A 15,727-nucleotide genomic window follows, 5' to 3' on the forward strand; every position below is an offset into this window, starting at 1 on the left:
TGACCCAGGCAACTTTGCGCATAACATACCATAGCTTGCTGGGTAAGCTTGAGACTCATACTAGTCCGGGCACAGGTCTCCTTTGGTAATATAAGTCAGTGCACGTTTCTGGTCTCTCAGGTCAGCCTGAGCAAGGGACATCTCTGTGACTTTGGATACTATCGAGTGGAGGTGACCCTGGCAACTTTGCGCACAATATACCATAGCTTGCTGGGTAGCCTAGAGACTCGTATATAAGTCCGGGTCAAAGGTTTCAATTCCAGTTAGTGCACGTGTCAGGTCTCGTAGGTCAGCCTGAGTCTGTCAAGCTACTGATTGTCGCTTGTACAACATTGACCGCTTGTCTTCCTTGCATAACGCAGAGGGGGGACATTGATTGTCTTCCTTGCGTAACGCAGAGGGGAGACACTGCAGACTCTTTGGTATAAGTCCAAGACTACCCAAGTCAACCCAAGTTGACTCAAGTCATCCCACGTCGACCCAAGTCAAACCCAAGTCAACCCGAGTCGACCCAAGTCGACCCAAGTCAACCCAAGTGATCAAAGCAATCCAAGTCGCACAGGGCATACGGAACCGGCTTGTATAGAGGCAAATTATATTATTTGTTTATCAAATCACACGGCTAAGGAAAGCCCGAGGAAAAGCCATTATATATATATCCCGAAGGAACGGTAGACACGTTACAAAAATTGGTGGCAGCGGTGGGATATATTGGGACGACCTTTAAAGCATCCCGACTCAGCCTCACGATGGCTTCACATCAAGAACAAAGCGACTTGGATAGGATAAGAGCCGAACTTGAGCGTGTCGAGCTAGAAAATGCTAGACTAAAACTTGAATCCGAGATCACTGGTATTGAAAGGGAATTGGATAGCGACCCCGAAGTTGGTGTAGAGGAAAAACCTTGCATAGATTTTAACGTAGGAAGAATAATCAGGAAACGGACGGCGCCAGAACCAGTCATGGCTCCTAAGAAGCCGCATCTGGCCGTGGAGCAGGCATGCAGCTCCTGGATGGGAAACGAGGTCAGCTGTGATCGCCCACTTGAAACTGCCGCTCCAGACCATAGTTCGATGAGAAGACAGGTCCCCACGATGGTTGGCTGTAAGGTACAGACCCAGACAGACGAACCTAGGGTAAACAAATGCGATGTGTGCGATATCACCTTCGGCAACCAGGCCATGATGTTCGTACACAAGGGTTGCCATTGTGTCGACAATCCTATGAGATGTAATGTCTGCGGTGAAACACGCCATGACGCGATGGGTTTCTATATCCACATAACCATGGGGCATACTGCCAAATGACTGAGACACATTTAGAACTGTTAGAGTTAGCTGTATAGTGTTTCTTGTTCATTGTTTCATCAGGTCACATTCATGTTGTTTTGATCATTTTACTCAACAGGATACTAGTCATTTTTGAACTTAAAATCTCATGTTCTTGTTGTATACGATTGTTTCTGTATTACTACTGGAAGTAGTACGTGGTTCGTCAATTAAAGATGTTATTGACACATTTGTTTTACTTTTAGATATAAAATATTGTTAGCGGGACGCTTGAAATCGGAGGCGTGGGTAGTGTGACGATTTTGGCCGGTATTTTATCCTTTAGGTTCATTATTCTTTGTGTTCTTTCCTATTATTTACACCAAAACGAAAGTACGTTTCCCGCGAACAAGCATTCGACCATTCGCTACGTTCCACGCCAATAGCGTGTGTATTTAAGATTGATCATTGTATTTTTATGTACATAATTTAATGATTTAATAATACAAGTCGGTTATTAAGATGCACAATATGTATTTCATAATATAGCCACAGTATTATACATATACTGTTTGAAACGGTAGGGTTGTGTTTACATGAAATAGTAGGGTGATGTCTTTAGCAAGCGGGTCACGTGGTATATATATCAGTATATAAAGCGCTGCTCTTATGGGGAGCGGGCAGTCTGCTTTCGATCGTCGAACAGAACACAACGTTTAATACGTTATGGTAATTAGAGACCAAATACCATTGGATGTATCTGTGACTTTGGATGCCTATTGAGTGGCGGTGACCCAGGCAACTTTGCGCATAACATACCATAGCTTGCTGGGTAAGCTTGAGACTCATACTAGTCCGGGCACAGGTCTCCTTTGGTAATATAAGTCAGTGCACGTTTCTGGTCTCTCAGGTCAGCCTGAGCAAGGGACATCTCTGTGACTTTGGATACTTTCGAGTGGAGGTGACCCTGGCAACTTTGCGCACAACATACCATAGCTTGCTGGGTAGCCTAGAGACTCGTATATAAGTCCGGGTCAAAGGTTTCCATTCCAGTTAGTGCACGTGTCAGGTCTCGTAGGTCAGCCTGAGTCTGTCAAGCTACTGATTGTCGCTTGTACAACACTGACCGATTGTCTTCCTTGCATAACGCAGAGGGGGGACATTGATTCTCTTCCTTGCGTAACGCAGAGGGGAGACACTGCAGACTCGTTGCTATAGGTGTAAGACACCCGAGGTGACCCAAGTCACCCAAGACACCCGAGGTGACCCAAGTCACCCAAGACACCCCAAGTCGACCCAAGTCGACCCAAGTCAACCCAAGTCGATCCAAGTCGACCCAAGTCCACCCAAGTCGACCCAAGTCAACCCAAGTTGACCCAAGTCAACCCAAGTCGACCCAAGTCGACCCAAGTCAACCCAAGTCAACCCGAGTCGACCCAAGTCGACCCAAGTCAACCCAAGTGATCAAAGCAACCCAAGTCGCACAGGGCATACGGAACCGGCTTGTATAGAGGCAAATTATATTATTTGTTTATCAAATCACACGGCTAAGGAAAGCCCGAGGAAAAGCCATTATATATATATCCCGAAGAAACGGTAGACACGTTACATAACCACGAACAGTCAAGTGAAAAATGCGTAACCTCGAACAGTCAAGTGAAGAATGCGTTACCACGAACAGTCAAGTTAAGAATGCTTAACTACGAACAGTCAAGTGAAGAATGCGTAACCGCGAACAGTCAAGTGAAGAATGCGTAACCACGAATGTTCTAGAACTTTGATCAACATTTGGACATTCTTAATATAGTATTGCTTGTTGCACTAGACTGAATAAATAATTATCTTACTTAGATCATTGACGTGGTTTGAAAGTCTAGTGTTTGTGTAACCTAGTTGCTTGTATAAGCTTTCCGCCATGTTACCCTAGAGTGCCACTCTGAGCAAATATCTTGACAATAAATACAAATAATGCTAAATTAACAATAATATAAATGTGCTTCCCTTAATATAACTTTGAAAATAAATGGGCGCATTGAGATGATTTCGTTCGCCATAAAACTAACATAAACCACTTACGTGTCACACGCAATAAATACTCAGTACTATCCGGAGACGCATAAGTCTAAATGTGGAAAACGTATTATCCAATGCATTAAGGTTATGTGAAAATGCCATTTGCAAGACAATGATAAACGTCTGTAAACATGCTTTAACCGTCAAGGGGTTTTGTGTCTCTGTTCCGGTGTATGTGTATATGAAGAGCCTTTTTATACAACTCAAACGTCACTCATCAAGATACAAATACTAAAAATGACAACTTCTAACATAATAGTAAAACGAGTGTACAAGTGAAGACGTTTTATCAAATAGGCAAACATAATATTGTGCTGCGGATGTTTTGAATAAAAATGAGAAAAAAAACGTAATGCGTTATTTTATTTTTATTTTTGTTTTGTAAAGAGATGTATGAATAATGCAGACTTTATACAACATGTAATACGCTCGCTTTACCGTTGAAAATGAAATGTAAAAAAAATAGAAACCAAAATTAATTCTCTACATTATTATATCAAATAGTAAATCAATGCAATTAACATTTACAAGTTTTCTATGCAGATTTTAGCCACTCATCATATAATATGAAATTATATATTTATATAATGTTTTATATAATATACACACAGAAACACTTCACCTGAACCAGCAGGGGAGACACATTATTTCACCAAGCGGTACAGTGTTTGGCAGAGAACAAATCACACAAGTGCACAACATACTCATTCACATGATTTACACAACGCAATCGGGATTTTAAAGGGGTCTTTTCACAGATTTTGGCATGTATTGAAGCTTGTCATTAAATGCTTTATATTGATAAATTTGAACAGTTGCCCTAAAATTCTCCAATAAAAAAAACAAGAATACAATGAAAAAAATAAAATAAAGGTAACCCTCAACTGGGCTCGAACCCCTGGGGTCCTGGAGTTAAGTCTCCCACTTAGGCCACTCCGTCCGTGCTCATGCTATAAGGGGGTGTATTTTTACTTATATAAGCAACCCTCGTAGTTTCACAAAATATAACGACAACAACAGAACTTTCCAAATTATTCAATTATTTCGCGTTGCAACGCTTTATAATTTTCAGGTTTTAAAATCGTCAAAGTATGCATATAATGGATATTTTAGAGCATGGTACATGTTCAGTATTACTATTTCCTCTCAAATATCATAACTAAAACGAAAATTTGCGAATCAGAAACAACTTTTTTTAATTTTGTCAATTTACCAAAACGTGAAAAGACCCCTTTAAATTATTCACAAAATATGAAAGTGCAAAAGTAAATTACCTTTACTGCAAAATGGTTTGATATAAACCGGAGCACTGTCATTGTAAAGTTTTTGAAAGTAAGCTGAAATGGAACCAAAACGGTTATCCGCTACATCTTGTGTTTGATAAAAAAGAAGCTTAAAAAATAGCATCTGGAACCAGTTGTCTTTCGGTTGTTAAATTCCAAATTAAACAGTTTGAATTGTTTTGTCTATCTTTGAGTACATTTTATAAGCTTGTTAGATTGTTGGGGTTTTTTTAATAAAAGACGATAGAGCACTTTTATTTCTAAGGTTCTTCTTTGAAAATTTAAAGGGTGCAAAACCCGTGTGTGACATGAAAAGAAAAAAAGAGTCTTCACCAGTTTGTATAGGTCAATTATTGGGCAATTTTTAGTTTATTCCAATCATAGAATGTTAGTGTGCAATGATCAGCCACTGATGCATTACACATCATTATGATTTACAGTGGGTTTTTTTAAGAATTATACAATGGATTAAAGCTTAAAACTCCTTCTAACTTAAAAGTGCTCAGCGAACTGCATCCTTTGTAAACATGACCTTGGAATTTGGCCGCATATAATGTGTAACATGTAAATTAAATGTTTTATAGACATGATTTTTCATAAATATAAAAATACAAACTAGACTCTATAATGAAGCTGCCAAATCGCACTTGTCCCTGCAATCTATATATGATGAATAAACTTAACTAATACAATTATTTGCGTTAAAGTTTAAGATGATAATTATTGTAATCGTTATTCTAGTAGTTGTGATTTTAGGATAGTAGGATTTAAAAGTTTGTTTGACGACAACAACGTTTAAATGTGTCATAATATGCATTTAGATTAAACGCGAAAAAAAATTGCGCATACATCATGTGGATCGCAATTGTGTACCCGCGAATGGTGATTGACTCAAACAGGATTCTTTTTAAACGTGAACATGCCATTAGACAAATATGGCAACCTTACAGCCCATTAACACGTTCTTTAGTTAAGAACAGTAACCAGTGGCTTCTTAAAGACAGGGTAATACGTAAGACAAAACATACTAAGGTTAACAACTGAGATTAAATTTTGAAGAAAAGATACATGACACGGAGTGTAAACGTAAATAATATTACATTACAAAATACAGCTTCTAGAGTGATATATTATTGAACCGACCACAATATACAATAATCTGCATAAGTAAGCATTGTTGTCAACAAATCAAAATGTTTTCATTATACGTTATTCACGAAAATGCGTTCATTTGATATTATCATGACATGTGCTATAATCATCAAGAGCAATTTAATGTCAATTTGAAACATGTTTCTATCAACGTTGGATTTTCAGATTAAAATTAATCAAGTCCGCAAAATGAGACACGATCTTTTTTAAATATTAGTATATATTCTGCATACACACCAACAGCTAAATACACATATTTGTAAAGGTCTTCCCGAGCGGTGGGCGTAGATTCGAATAAAATTGTACGTAGATAATAAATGTATTGCCAAGGCAACGTTTGCACGGTTGGATGGACAATTTCCCATAAAGCATATTAGTAACTTCATCTCACTATTAAATTGCATTTTTAACAACTCGAATTGTTCTTACTCTTACGATATTGAGTAACAAGAACACTTGTTTCAATATGTTTGCATTATAATTTAAAGCCTTCTTGTATTTGACCGCGTAACGGTTTACGATTTTACGCTTGTCGTTTTTTAACACCCTCGCTGTATCTCAGCCGTTCCATTTATGGTGCTGATATATGCATAGCCAAATATGAAATGCAGTGCTGTATTGGATTTTCATCAACAGGGATTCAGACAATTCTCAACTTGAACATCTCAATTTAATAAAACGTGTCAAAAGCGGCTTTGGAGATGGATTGGATGACCAGTTGTACAATATATAATCCAACTACACATACAATTCTATGAATATTAAACAGCAAACGATATCAAGTATCGTTGAAAAACACTAGACTGCCAGAAGGTTGAAAATAATACTACTATCTTATCTTTCTGGAGTGCTGGCTACTTTAACGCCAAAACTCGGATACGCCAGAACGACAAATTAACGCGCACTTACGGCAATCAATTTATATGTCGTTCCTTTGTAATGGCGACTTTCAAACCGGTCAATCAGCAACTTCTTTTAAATTTTAGTGTCTCGTGGAATGCATTACACAAGACCTGTGCTGAACACGAATTGTCTCTCTTCATTACGTTTAAAACATATTAAGCAGCTTTGGCCCTCAAAAAGCAAAACGAGTGCAGTTTATTTACAGAGGCACTCGATATTCTTGATAATAAACATATAGTGGCAAATATTGATGTTCGAAAATGCAGTTATTATCAATATATACATTATTTCAACCCATCCGTCCCTTATTTTGGTATTGTTTCTACGATTCCAATCGCGCAGTGCGACCATTCGTGACAACATAATTCGAAATATACACATCAATTACCATAATTAAGAATGAAATATTTTACGGATTTAATTCATTGTAAGAAAAACCTTTAATACATGCGAAGATGTTGGAAAATGGCAATTAAAGGATACATGAAATAATCAGAAATAAAAAATCTCATAAAAACTGACGTAATCAGTATTAATATATTCTGAGAAAAATTGTGTGTGTTTTTATTTGAAGTAGCAATTATTCACAGGTAGTTAGCGCGTGGCTTTGATATTAATTAGTGAAAACATCATTTTGAATGAAAAATAATCAAATTATAACGAAATATCAACTTCTCTGAAAAAAAATATTTCAATATCAAATGTATCATGCAATATTTTTACAAATGCTGGGTCAAATTTTAAGACATAACACAAATCATTATAAATACATTACCTGGATTTCGTAATGATCAAATGTCGTCTAGAGTCGACACATCTACTGGATATATGTAAATATATCTAATATAAATTAAGGTTTTACCTTACCCTTCATAATTGAGTTTTGAAAGTAAATTATATTAAGGTATTGGCCTATATAGCCCGCAATGATCAATGATAGTTATCAAATCATGTTTAACCGTTATTAACTAGGCGCAAAATTTACTTATTGATCGCAATGAAAATTTAAGCGCAATTGCAAAACATTTTTATAATAAATGCATAAATATGACGTTATTACAATAAATATGGACTATCACTTGTGTGAGCATTAAAGGTAAAGTAAAGGTACAAAAGAAATGACAGTCATCAGAACTATATGTCTTTTGAACACTGCCCTTTATAAGACCAGTGGAGCTTGTTTCCGTGCAGATGAATTAATTCTTAAATTTCTTTCCACGTTTTGATAAATGGACAAAATTGAAAAAATGGTTCAGATTTGCAAATTTACGCTGTTGTTTTCTTTTTTTAAACTTAGCTGTAATACTCAACATTTACGATGCTCTAAAATATCCGAAATATGCATCTTTTGGCGATTTAAAAACCTGAAAATTATAAAGCTTTACATACGCGAAACGATTGTATAATTTAGACAGTTCACAGTTCTGTTGTTCCGTTATATTTCGTGACATAACGAGGATTTCTTATGTAAAGTATAAATTACATTAAATATCATGTCAGCAAGGATTGACAAGTGGTCTAAGAGATAGATTTTTACTCCATACCATAGTGGTTCGAGCCCAGTTGTGAATTACTTTTTTTCAATTTTATTTATGGACAGTTTGTTTCTTCTTGACTCCCTTTTATTTGGTGCAATTGCATGAAAAATCGTTCCAATTATGGTATGCTGCAAAAAGAGGAAATAATTTATGGAGAAATTATAGTTTTCCTAAAACCTTCGTGTCGTGTCTGAGACTAATAGAAATAAACATGTGTGTTCAATTTCTTGGCTTAGCCGATGGTGATTCTATAAACCCAAAGATGGTATTATTGTTTCTTCTCACAATACTTGTATTCATTAAAAGAACAATCATTTCACAAAAGCGGATCAGCTCCCGCGTTCATGAGAACCGTTTATTAAAGTCATAAGTTGTTGTTTTGCATTTCGCTGATTTGGCATTTCTCTGTGAAGCAAAAACTGGCGCTGCATGATGCCGTTTTCAGTAATGTGTTAGCAGTTGTCATTGTATTTTAGTTGCTGAATTGTGGATATGTGGCATATAACATTCAATTTATATACCTCGCAGATAAACCCTTAATCAGTATGAGTCTCCAATTGTGCACTTTACATGAAAGTTTCGTCTTCGTCTTTAAATGGATATTTTTGCAGATTGTTGTCGTTTTAAACTCCATATATTTCATTAATTTCCATTTGAACTCGACAGATTTAAAATACACATAAAGTTAAAACCCGGCTTATTAAACAATGCGGTTCTTTTATAATGGCACAAATATATTCTGTCAAACAGTGAGACACATAACAAAATGCACTACACACATTTGTCCAGTCCACACGTTAACTTAACTTTGGTCAACACGGTCAAAATCAAAAGTGCGCAGTTTATTGAACTCAATATGAAGCATAGTTACTTTGGTTACTTAAACAGTGTGATTATATGAACACAGCCGTATAATTTAATCCATATCGGTATGTCATGGTTTCGTTTCAACATAATGGCAAGCGTTTGAATAAACATTTTTCTTAGCTCAAGCTTAGTATCGTTTGCCGGGTCCGTTCATGTGCGTGATACAAAGATGTATACAATAGGTGCTTCTATTAAAGGTCATTTTAATTGAGAGAATTAGTGAAGTTATTGTTTTAAACCTTATCTATTTAATGTTAATCGTAGGTTAATTCTAATGTTTTGTATTTGGAAATGAATATCATAGTAGCTTCAATAAGATGAATATCATGCACGATTGCGATCATTGACGTCTCTCGTTGCTATTACTTTACTTATATAGATTCAAACTACAAGCATAAGCAGAATATATACTTTATGTATTTTTTATGACAAATATATATTTATAGAAGAATTAAAATGTACGATCACCTGAAACAAACATGATTATATCGATTAAACGTGTACATATCATTAAACTATATCTAATACGAAGAATTTAGTAATGCAACGTAAATCTGAGTATGGGAATAATGCCGTCAGGTTGAAAGCAATCTAGTTTCAGCTACTGGATTAAGCGTCGCATTTTATTGGACCTAAGATTTATTTGCCTGTGTTATTCAATTTCTGGGTTCAATACCATCGTTCTTAACCACAAGTCAGCGACTAATTTACGAAAAGATATTTACTTATAAAAAGCTTATTGGCAATTCCGTACACTGCCTTTGGTCATTTATATGTCTGCAGAAGAAAAGTACGACTTCTTTGTTTTTTTAAAGTATATGAAAGTTACGTACGATTCCAATGCAATATATTAATACAATAGCATTTATGTGATGTGAAGAATCTTGAAAAACATGTTATTACATATTCTTTCGTATGATATTAAATTTATGTTTGATAGTTTGATACTTCTCTAAAATTAAACTTTGTTCGTGATCCGAATTACAAAACACAATAATGGAATCAGGTAGATAACTATCTTCATTTGAAATTGTATTATCAATGTAACGGCCATTAATAAATTACCAAGTCTGTAATATATTTAAAAACGATTGTAAGCATTAACCCTATTGTGAATTTGATTCAAGATCCAGTGCATATATTTACATTTCACGAAAGTATCTTCAAACAAGTATTAGACCCCGATTATCAAAAACTTACAATCCGTATTGAAGGGTGTGTTTTATATTGTGCGTATATAATTGGAAAACTCGAACATAGGAAAGCGCAACAAGATATCTAGCCTTAAAATGATCCGAGGCTTGTGATTAAACATGTATGTCATATGTAAATGTTGATAAGAAAAAATGCACAAAATACGTTGTATTCTTTTTTTCAACATGTAAATATCTATGTATGGAGATAAATATCTATTCGTCCGTTTTACGAAACTGCGTAATCAACGACTGCAAACTGTGTATTTTGTTCTTCTTACACAATTAGTTAACGTTTAATAAAATTATGTCCATCCAAACATATCTCGAAAGTTTCCATAATGTCGTATTTTAACAATGGGTTTTTGTTGTTATACAAACATGAAATAACCTTATTATTGATCACTTTACGTATAATGACTTGTTTCCAACAATACTTAAAAGAAACACAAACAGTTGCCATGCCATTGAGATGCGTTTTAAAGTAAAGTCACGGAAATTAAGAAGAAAATTTTTTACTTTTCGCAAAACAGTAAATTACGCACTTGAATGTAAAAAATGTAGTAAAAAGAACATTAAGTTGCACAGATATCAGTTATATTCTTCGTTGTGATGATGACCTGACCCGCAATATTTAACAAAATATACGACACTTTCTATAAATACACACATACCCTCCCATATATATTATATTTGTATACTCTTGCATTTACACTTGTATATATACTTACTTGCTCGTTAATAGATATGTACGGCATAAGTTCATGAGTATACATAATGTGCAGGGAGCATCTGTTTTATTTTTTTATTTTCCGAACATGTTCACGTCTGATCAGAGACACACCTGATCTTGTTCAGGGTTTGTACGAGTTTCTGTAAACTAATCAAACGGCTTTAAATTGTATAATTGTTCTACTAACACAATTATTACTGCCAAACCTTTTTATCTGCGACTCCACAGAACCGGAGTGTTACCAATGCACGCTTGTGAAAACTTTACCAAATGTAAAATCCGCACAGGCTAATCAGGGACGACACTTTCAATCTTAACTTGATTTTTGCTAAGTAGAGACATTCTTGAAACGAAAAATATCATAAACGCGGGGATTGTCGACCCTGATTAGCCTGTGCGGACTGCACATGTTGATCTGGGACGACACTTTACGCACATGTGTTAAACCGCTTTTTCACAGAGCCCGGCCCATATAATTTAGTGCATCATGGATTACCGTTTACATTATCATCCAGTAACAAACTGAATACAAATGAATAACACTTACCGGCGAGTAACTGTCGGATTATTCTCCTTTGTTAATGCATTGTGCGGAATGCGATTGTATCAAAAATAAATGATCATCATTGTAGTTTAATATTCGAAGTTAAACAGAACAGAACAAAATTATTAGAAAGCGTTTGCGTGAAATGCTCGTCCTAAAACATTAATTTTGCAGAATCAAATCACATATCGACTTAACGTCTCCATTTATTAATATTGCTGTTATTCTCTTCCATTTTAATTGTATCGCTAAAGTAATAGATATCAATCATAATTTATTTAACCTTCAAAAAAGTTCTTTTTTATAAAATACATTTGCTATTGACGGATCGTTTTAAATAAAAAAAATACTTATTATGTATGATAGTGACAAGTGTCTGTGATGGATGAGATAAAGTTATAAGCAATGGTTAACTGCCGTTATAGTTTTTATAACAGTGATTTATACAAACTGTATCAAACATTATTGCCTCCAGTAATTTATGTATCAATGTTCCCATTTAATTCAAGTTTAGGTATAGAATGACCTACTTTGGGGCAAAACATTTTTTTAAATCTGCATTGAAACCATATTTTCCCGGACTTTCATGTGTTGACATATTTCATAAAAACTGCGATATATTAATCCATCGACATTTCGCCATTTACTGAATATAAAACCCAAATCTAACCAATAGTCTGTTTTGCTGTTTACTTTTAAATAAAAGTTGGTAATGGCGTAAAGAATCAACATCTTGTCTGTAGGTATCACGATTGCAAACATAAATATTTATTTTTGCTGTTTATTTTCCAACCTAATCGCATTTAAATCTTAACCAATAGTTGAAAGTAAGATATATGCTTACAAACACAGTTATATAATGTCATTGCTTACTTGTATATTATTACATTTTATAAAATCTAACAATTAAAACTTTTGTAAAAATGCTATTGTACGACGGTTTTGAAATATGTACATGTTTTATAGTTTGTTTAATATCCACAAACGACACTTGTACACATGTAGTGAACTGTCAAGTGAACCAGCAGGAGAGAAAACTTCTTACTCTGTGCGGCCATAGTCCCATTTATTTATGACATGAAACCTAATACTAAACAGTGAGGCACAAAACATACCCACAGCTATGAACACAATTGGGTTACCGCCTTTGAACGCTCAATGTCACAAAAAACTTGAGGGTTCAACCGGTTTAAAGAAGCTTGGGCCTCACACTTGGCCCAGTATTATTTATGTGAATATCTATAAAGGGAACTGAAATTTAAAAATAAAACCATAACAAAATACAAGTAAGCATACAAGTTGGCATGGCACATGATGGCAAGGATAGCCCTCAAGCGCTCACCTGAGTTCACGGAAAACAATGTATGATTTCTTTGCCAGGCGATCGACTTTTTGCCACACTTAACCAGGATTCAAACACTGATCATATATTGTCAGGATAAACCTTCTGACAAAGTGTCATCAAGAATGAATAAAAAATGGCGTATCTAGAGATTAAACAAGTTTTAATAAATAGTTGACCTTATGATCTAGATTTAAGATGCATCTGACTAAGGCTTAAACTTGGCTTAGATATTGTTTAGTTATACATACAGGACACTTTTCATCAAGCTTAGATGATAAATGTTCTTCTTTAAATGGTAAGAGTGTTAATTAATATATGCGACCTGGTAACATAGTTTCTAGACGTTAGGATCAATAATTTAAACGAGGCTTAATATTGTCTAAAAAAAACTTTAAGATTGAGTTATCAACTTGAATACTTTTTTATCGCAACACTTTTCAAACATGTAGTCAAATGATCACATGTAAAATTTCAAATCAAAATCTTTACTCATACCAAGTGTATATGTGACATCTAGAGTGGTAACACGGGTTTGCTATGATCTCATGACGTAGGTTGGGACAATCATGACAGATAATTCTAATGCTGCATAGATATCGCAAGATAAACATTCTTTCAAAGTTCATGAAGATTGACTCATAAACATAATACTTAGTATTTGAACTGGCCACCGATTTTTTTTATCCACGTTAATAAGATTTGAAACCAATTCAATATAATGACAATATAAGCATCATGACTTTGTTCCATACATATTGATTAATAAATGTGTCTTTAAGAGTGGTAAAAACTTTTTTCTATGATTTGATCTGATGACCTAGTTTCTTTTAAGAACAGTACCCTCATTTGACTACAGTCTAAGTATTGCAAAGATAAATGGGCTCTCGATTTATAATACTGGGTTTTAAAGATTTGACCATGTGACCTTATTTAAACACGTGATCCAGATTCAAACTTGACTGGGCAATTTCAAGATAACAACGGTGTTTTACATGTAGCCCGTAACAAAGGACTCATATAATAGTGATTCGATGATGGAAACATGATTTTAAGATTTGACCTGGGTATCAGATTTACGTACCTATATTGTCCTAGATATTGATTGGATGCACTTTAAGACCCAGTTTGATCAGGACAGGATGCACACACTAGCCGTCTTATTGGTAAGGCGCTAAAAGATAACGACGCAAATCACACACCGCGCAACGCAAACAACACGATTCCGGACGCCGGCCATTGCACTAGTGTGATCAAAATAGCTCACCATGAGCACTTCATGACAAAAATAAAAAACAAATGTCGTTAAGAAATACATATACATTTAGTATACGGTATTCAACTTAAAAAAATAGCCAGGGTTCATGTTGGAAACTGAAACTGGGGCCACCACATTACAACGGTTAATGCCATGTGTGGGATATGATCTGGTTTAAAGGATTTCCACACCTCTCACTTGGAACAGAATATTCATACAACATTTGTGAGGACGGACAACCTAACCTGAAGTTATCACGATTAAAACGGTCAAAATGTATTGAAACGGTCAATGACTGTAAAAGTGAATAGGCAATTGTGGTTGCTTATTGCGCTAACGTTCAATATTAATACAAGACATATCTATATCTTGCCTGTAGTAGAACCAATGTTGAACTCGAAACCTGAATCAAATGTGACACTCATGGCCCATTGAAATCCTAAAAGATGTATGGAAACCACCGCGAAAACGCACTCTGCCGTTTTAGTTAATTATTTGTTGGAAACATTATCAAACGATCACAATTTGTAAAAAATCCATAAACACATGACAGCAGATCAGCTTAACTTAAATCATAAAATAGTTAATGCGTCAGATTATCCGAATTTATGTTTTATTTTTTTAGGTACACACATATGTTCAAAACAAACCAGTAGCAAAATTAGTATTTAGCTCAAGTAAATGTTCAATCGCCCTTGGTCGACAGTCACAGCATAAGACGAAGTGCATTAAAACTGTATTTAAATCTCAAAAGTGGTTACAAGTTAATAAAAAACGATTTTACCTTAATATATAATGTCATATTTTTTCAAACACGTAAGTTGGATTCTGATTATATGGACTACATTCAAGCATCGTTTATCAATACATTGGAAAATGGAGCAAACACACGAGGATATCAAATCCATACCAAATATAAAGGCTCTTAATCATTCAGCTTCATGGCTACCAAACTTTGGATTTGTTACCTGAAACTTTGACATACATTGATAGTGTAAAGATGCCAATATGAATAGAAGTGTGGAATATTGTTTTAAAGTCTTAGCTTATTAAATTACTCAATTTTATTTACAAGTCAATAATTTCACGTATTTGCGGGCCTACATTAGCAAATTAACGAAATTAATATTATGTAATAAACATTAACAGCATGATATGTATTTAGGTTTTTCATTCGCAGCACATCTTATTATAGTTCTACATATGTTAAGTGTTGTTATTTACACAATGATCTGTATCATAGAGGCACTATCTTGCATTTTCTTCTATATGAGGTATGCTTCCTATATTAAATGTTAAAGGCGTGGGAGAAATCACTGATACCAAGTTAATTACAGAATCATGGAAAACATTTTGTTGTTCACAAAAGCATGGGTATCTCATTGGTTGTCCCCTCCACGCCGCCCGGCTACACTGTGGATAGAAAAATGTAAAACACTCAAGTTCTACATATGTTTTCTATATATAAACACAAACAATAAACTATACCGAACTAGTTGTCACTGCCAGAGTATTAACTTATGCCTAGCGCATATGAACTAATCATTATACTGATATGTAAACGAATGATCCG

At 35.0% G+C, this 15,727-nt stretch overlaps 2 protein-coding genes across 2 annotated transcripts in view; one reads left to right on the forward strand and one right to left on the reverse strand.

Annotated features, from left to right (window-relative positions):
* The first annotated feature begins 749 nt into the window (after positions 1-749).
* Positions 750-1,307, forward strand: LOC127849918 (zinc finger protein Pegasus-like). Its single transcript, XM_052382666.1, has one exon. It carries the CDS (start codon positions 750-752, stop codon positions 1,305-1,307), a length of 558 nt encoding a protein of 185 aa, XP_052238626.1.
* An 811-nt stretch (positions 1,308-2,118) lies between these two features.
* Positions 2,119-15,727, reverse strand: part of LOC127849919 (uncharacterized) — a 58,838-nt gene continuing 45,229 nt past the window's right edge. The window contains exon 5 of the mRNA XM_052382667.1: positions 2,119-2,242. Within this exon, the coding sequence (XP_052238627.1) occupies positions 2,119-2,242 (124 nt within the window). The remainder of the gene's footprint in view (positions 2,243-15,727) is intronic.

Source organism: Dreissena polymorpha, chromosome 11 (assembly GCF_020536995.1).
Source record: "Dreissena polymorpha isolate Duluth1 chromosome 11, UMN_Dpol_1.0, whole genome shotgun sequence".
Classification (NCBI taxonomy): domain Eukaryota; kingdom Metazoa; phylum Mollusca; class Bivalvia; order Myida; family Dreissenidae; genus Dreissena; species Dreissena polymorpha.

Bases quoted from the DNA above. Each gene is read 5' to 3' on its own strand.
- LOC127849918 (XM_052382666.1), top strand. From the start codon at position 750: ATGGCTTCACATCAAGAACAAAGCGACTTGGATAGGATAAGAGCCGAA.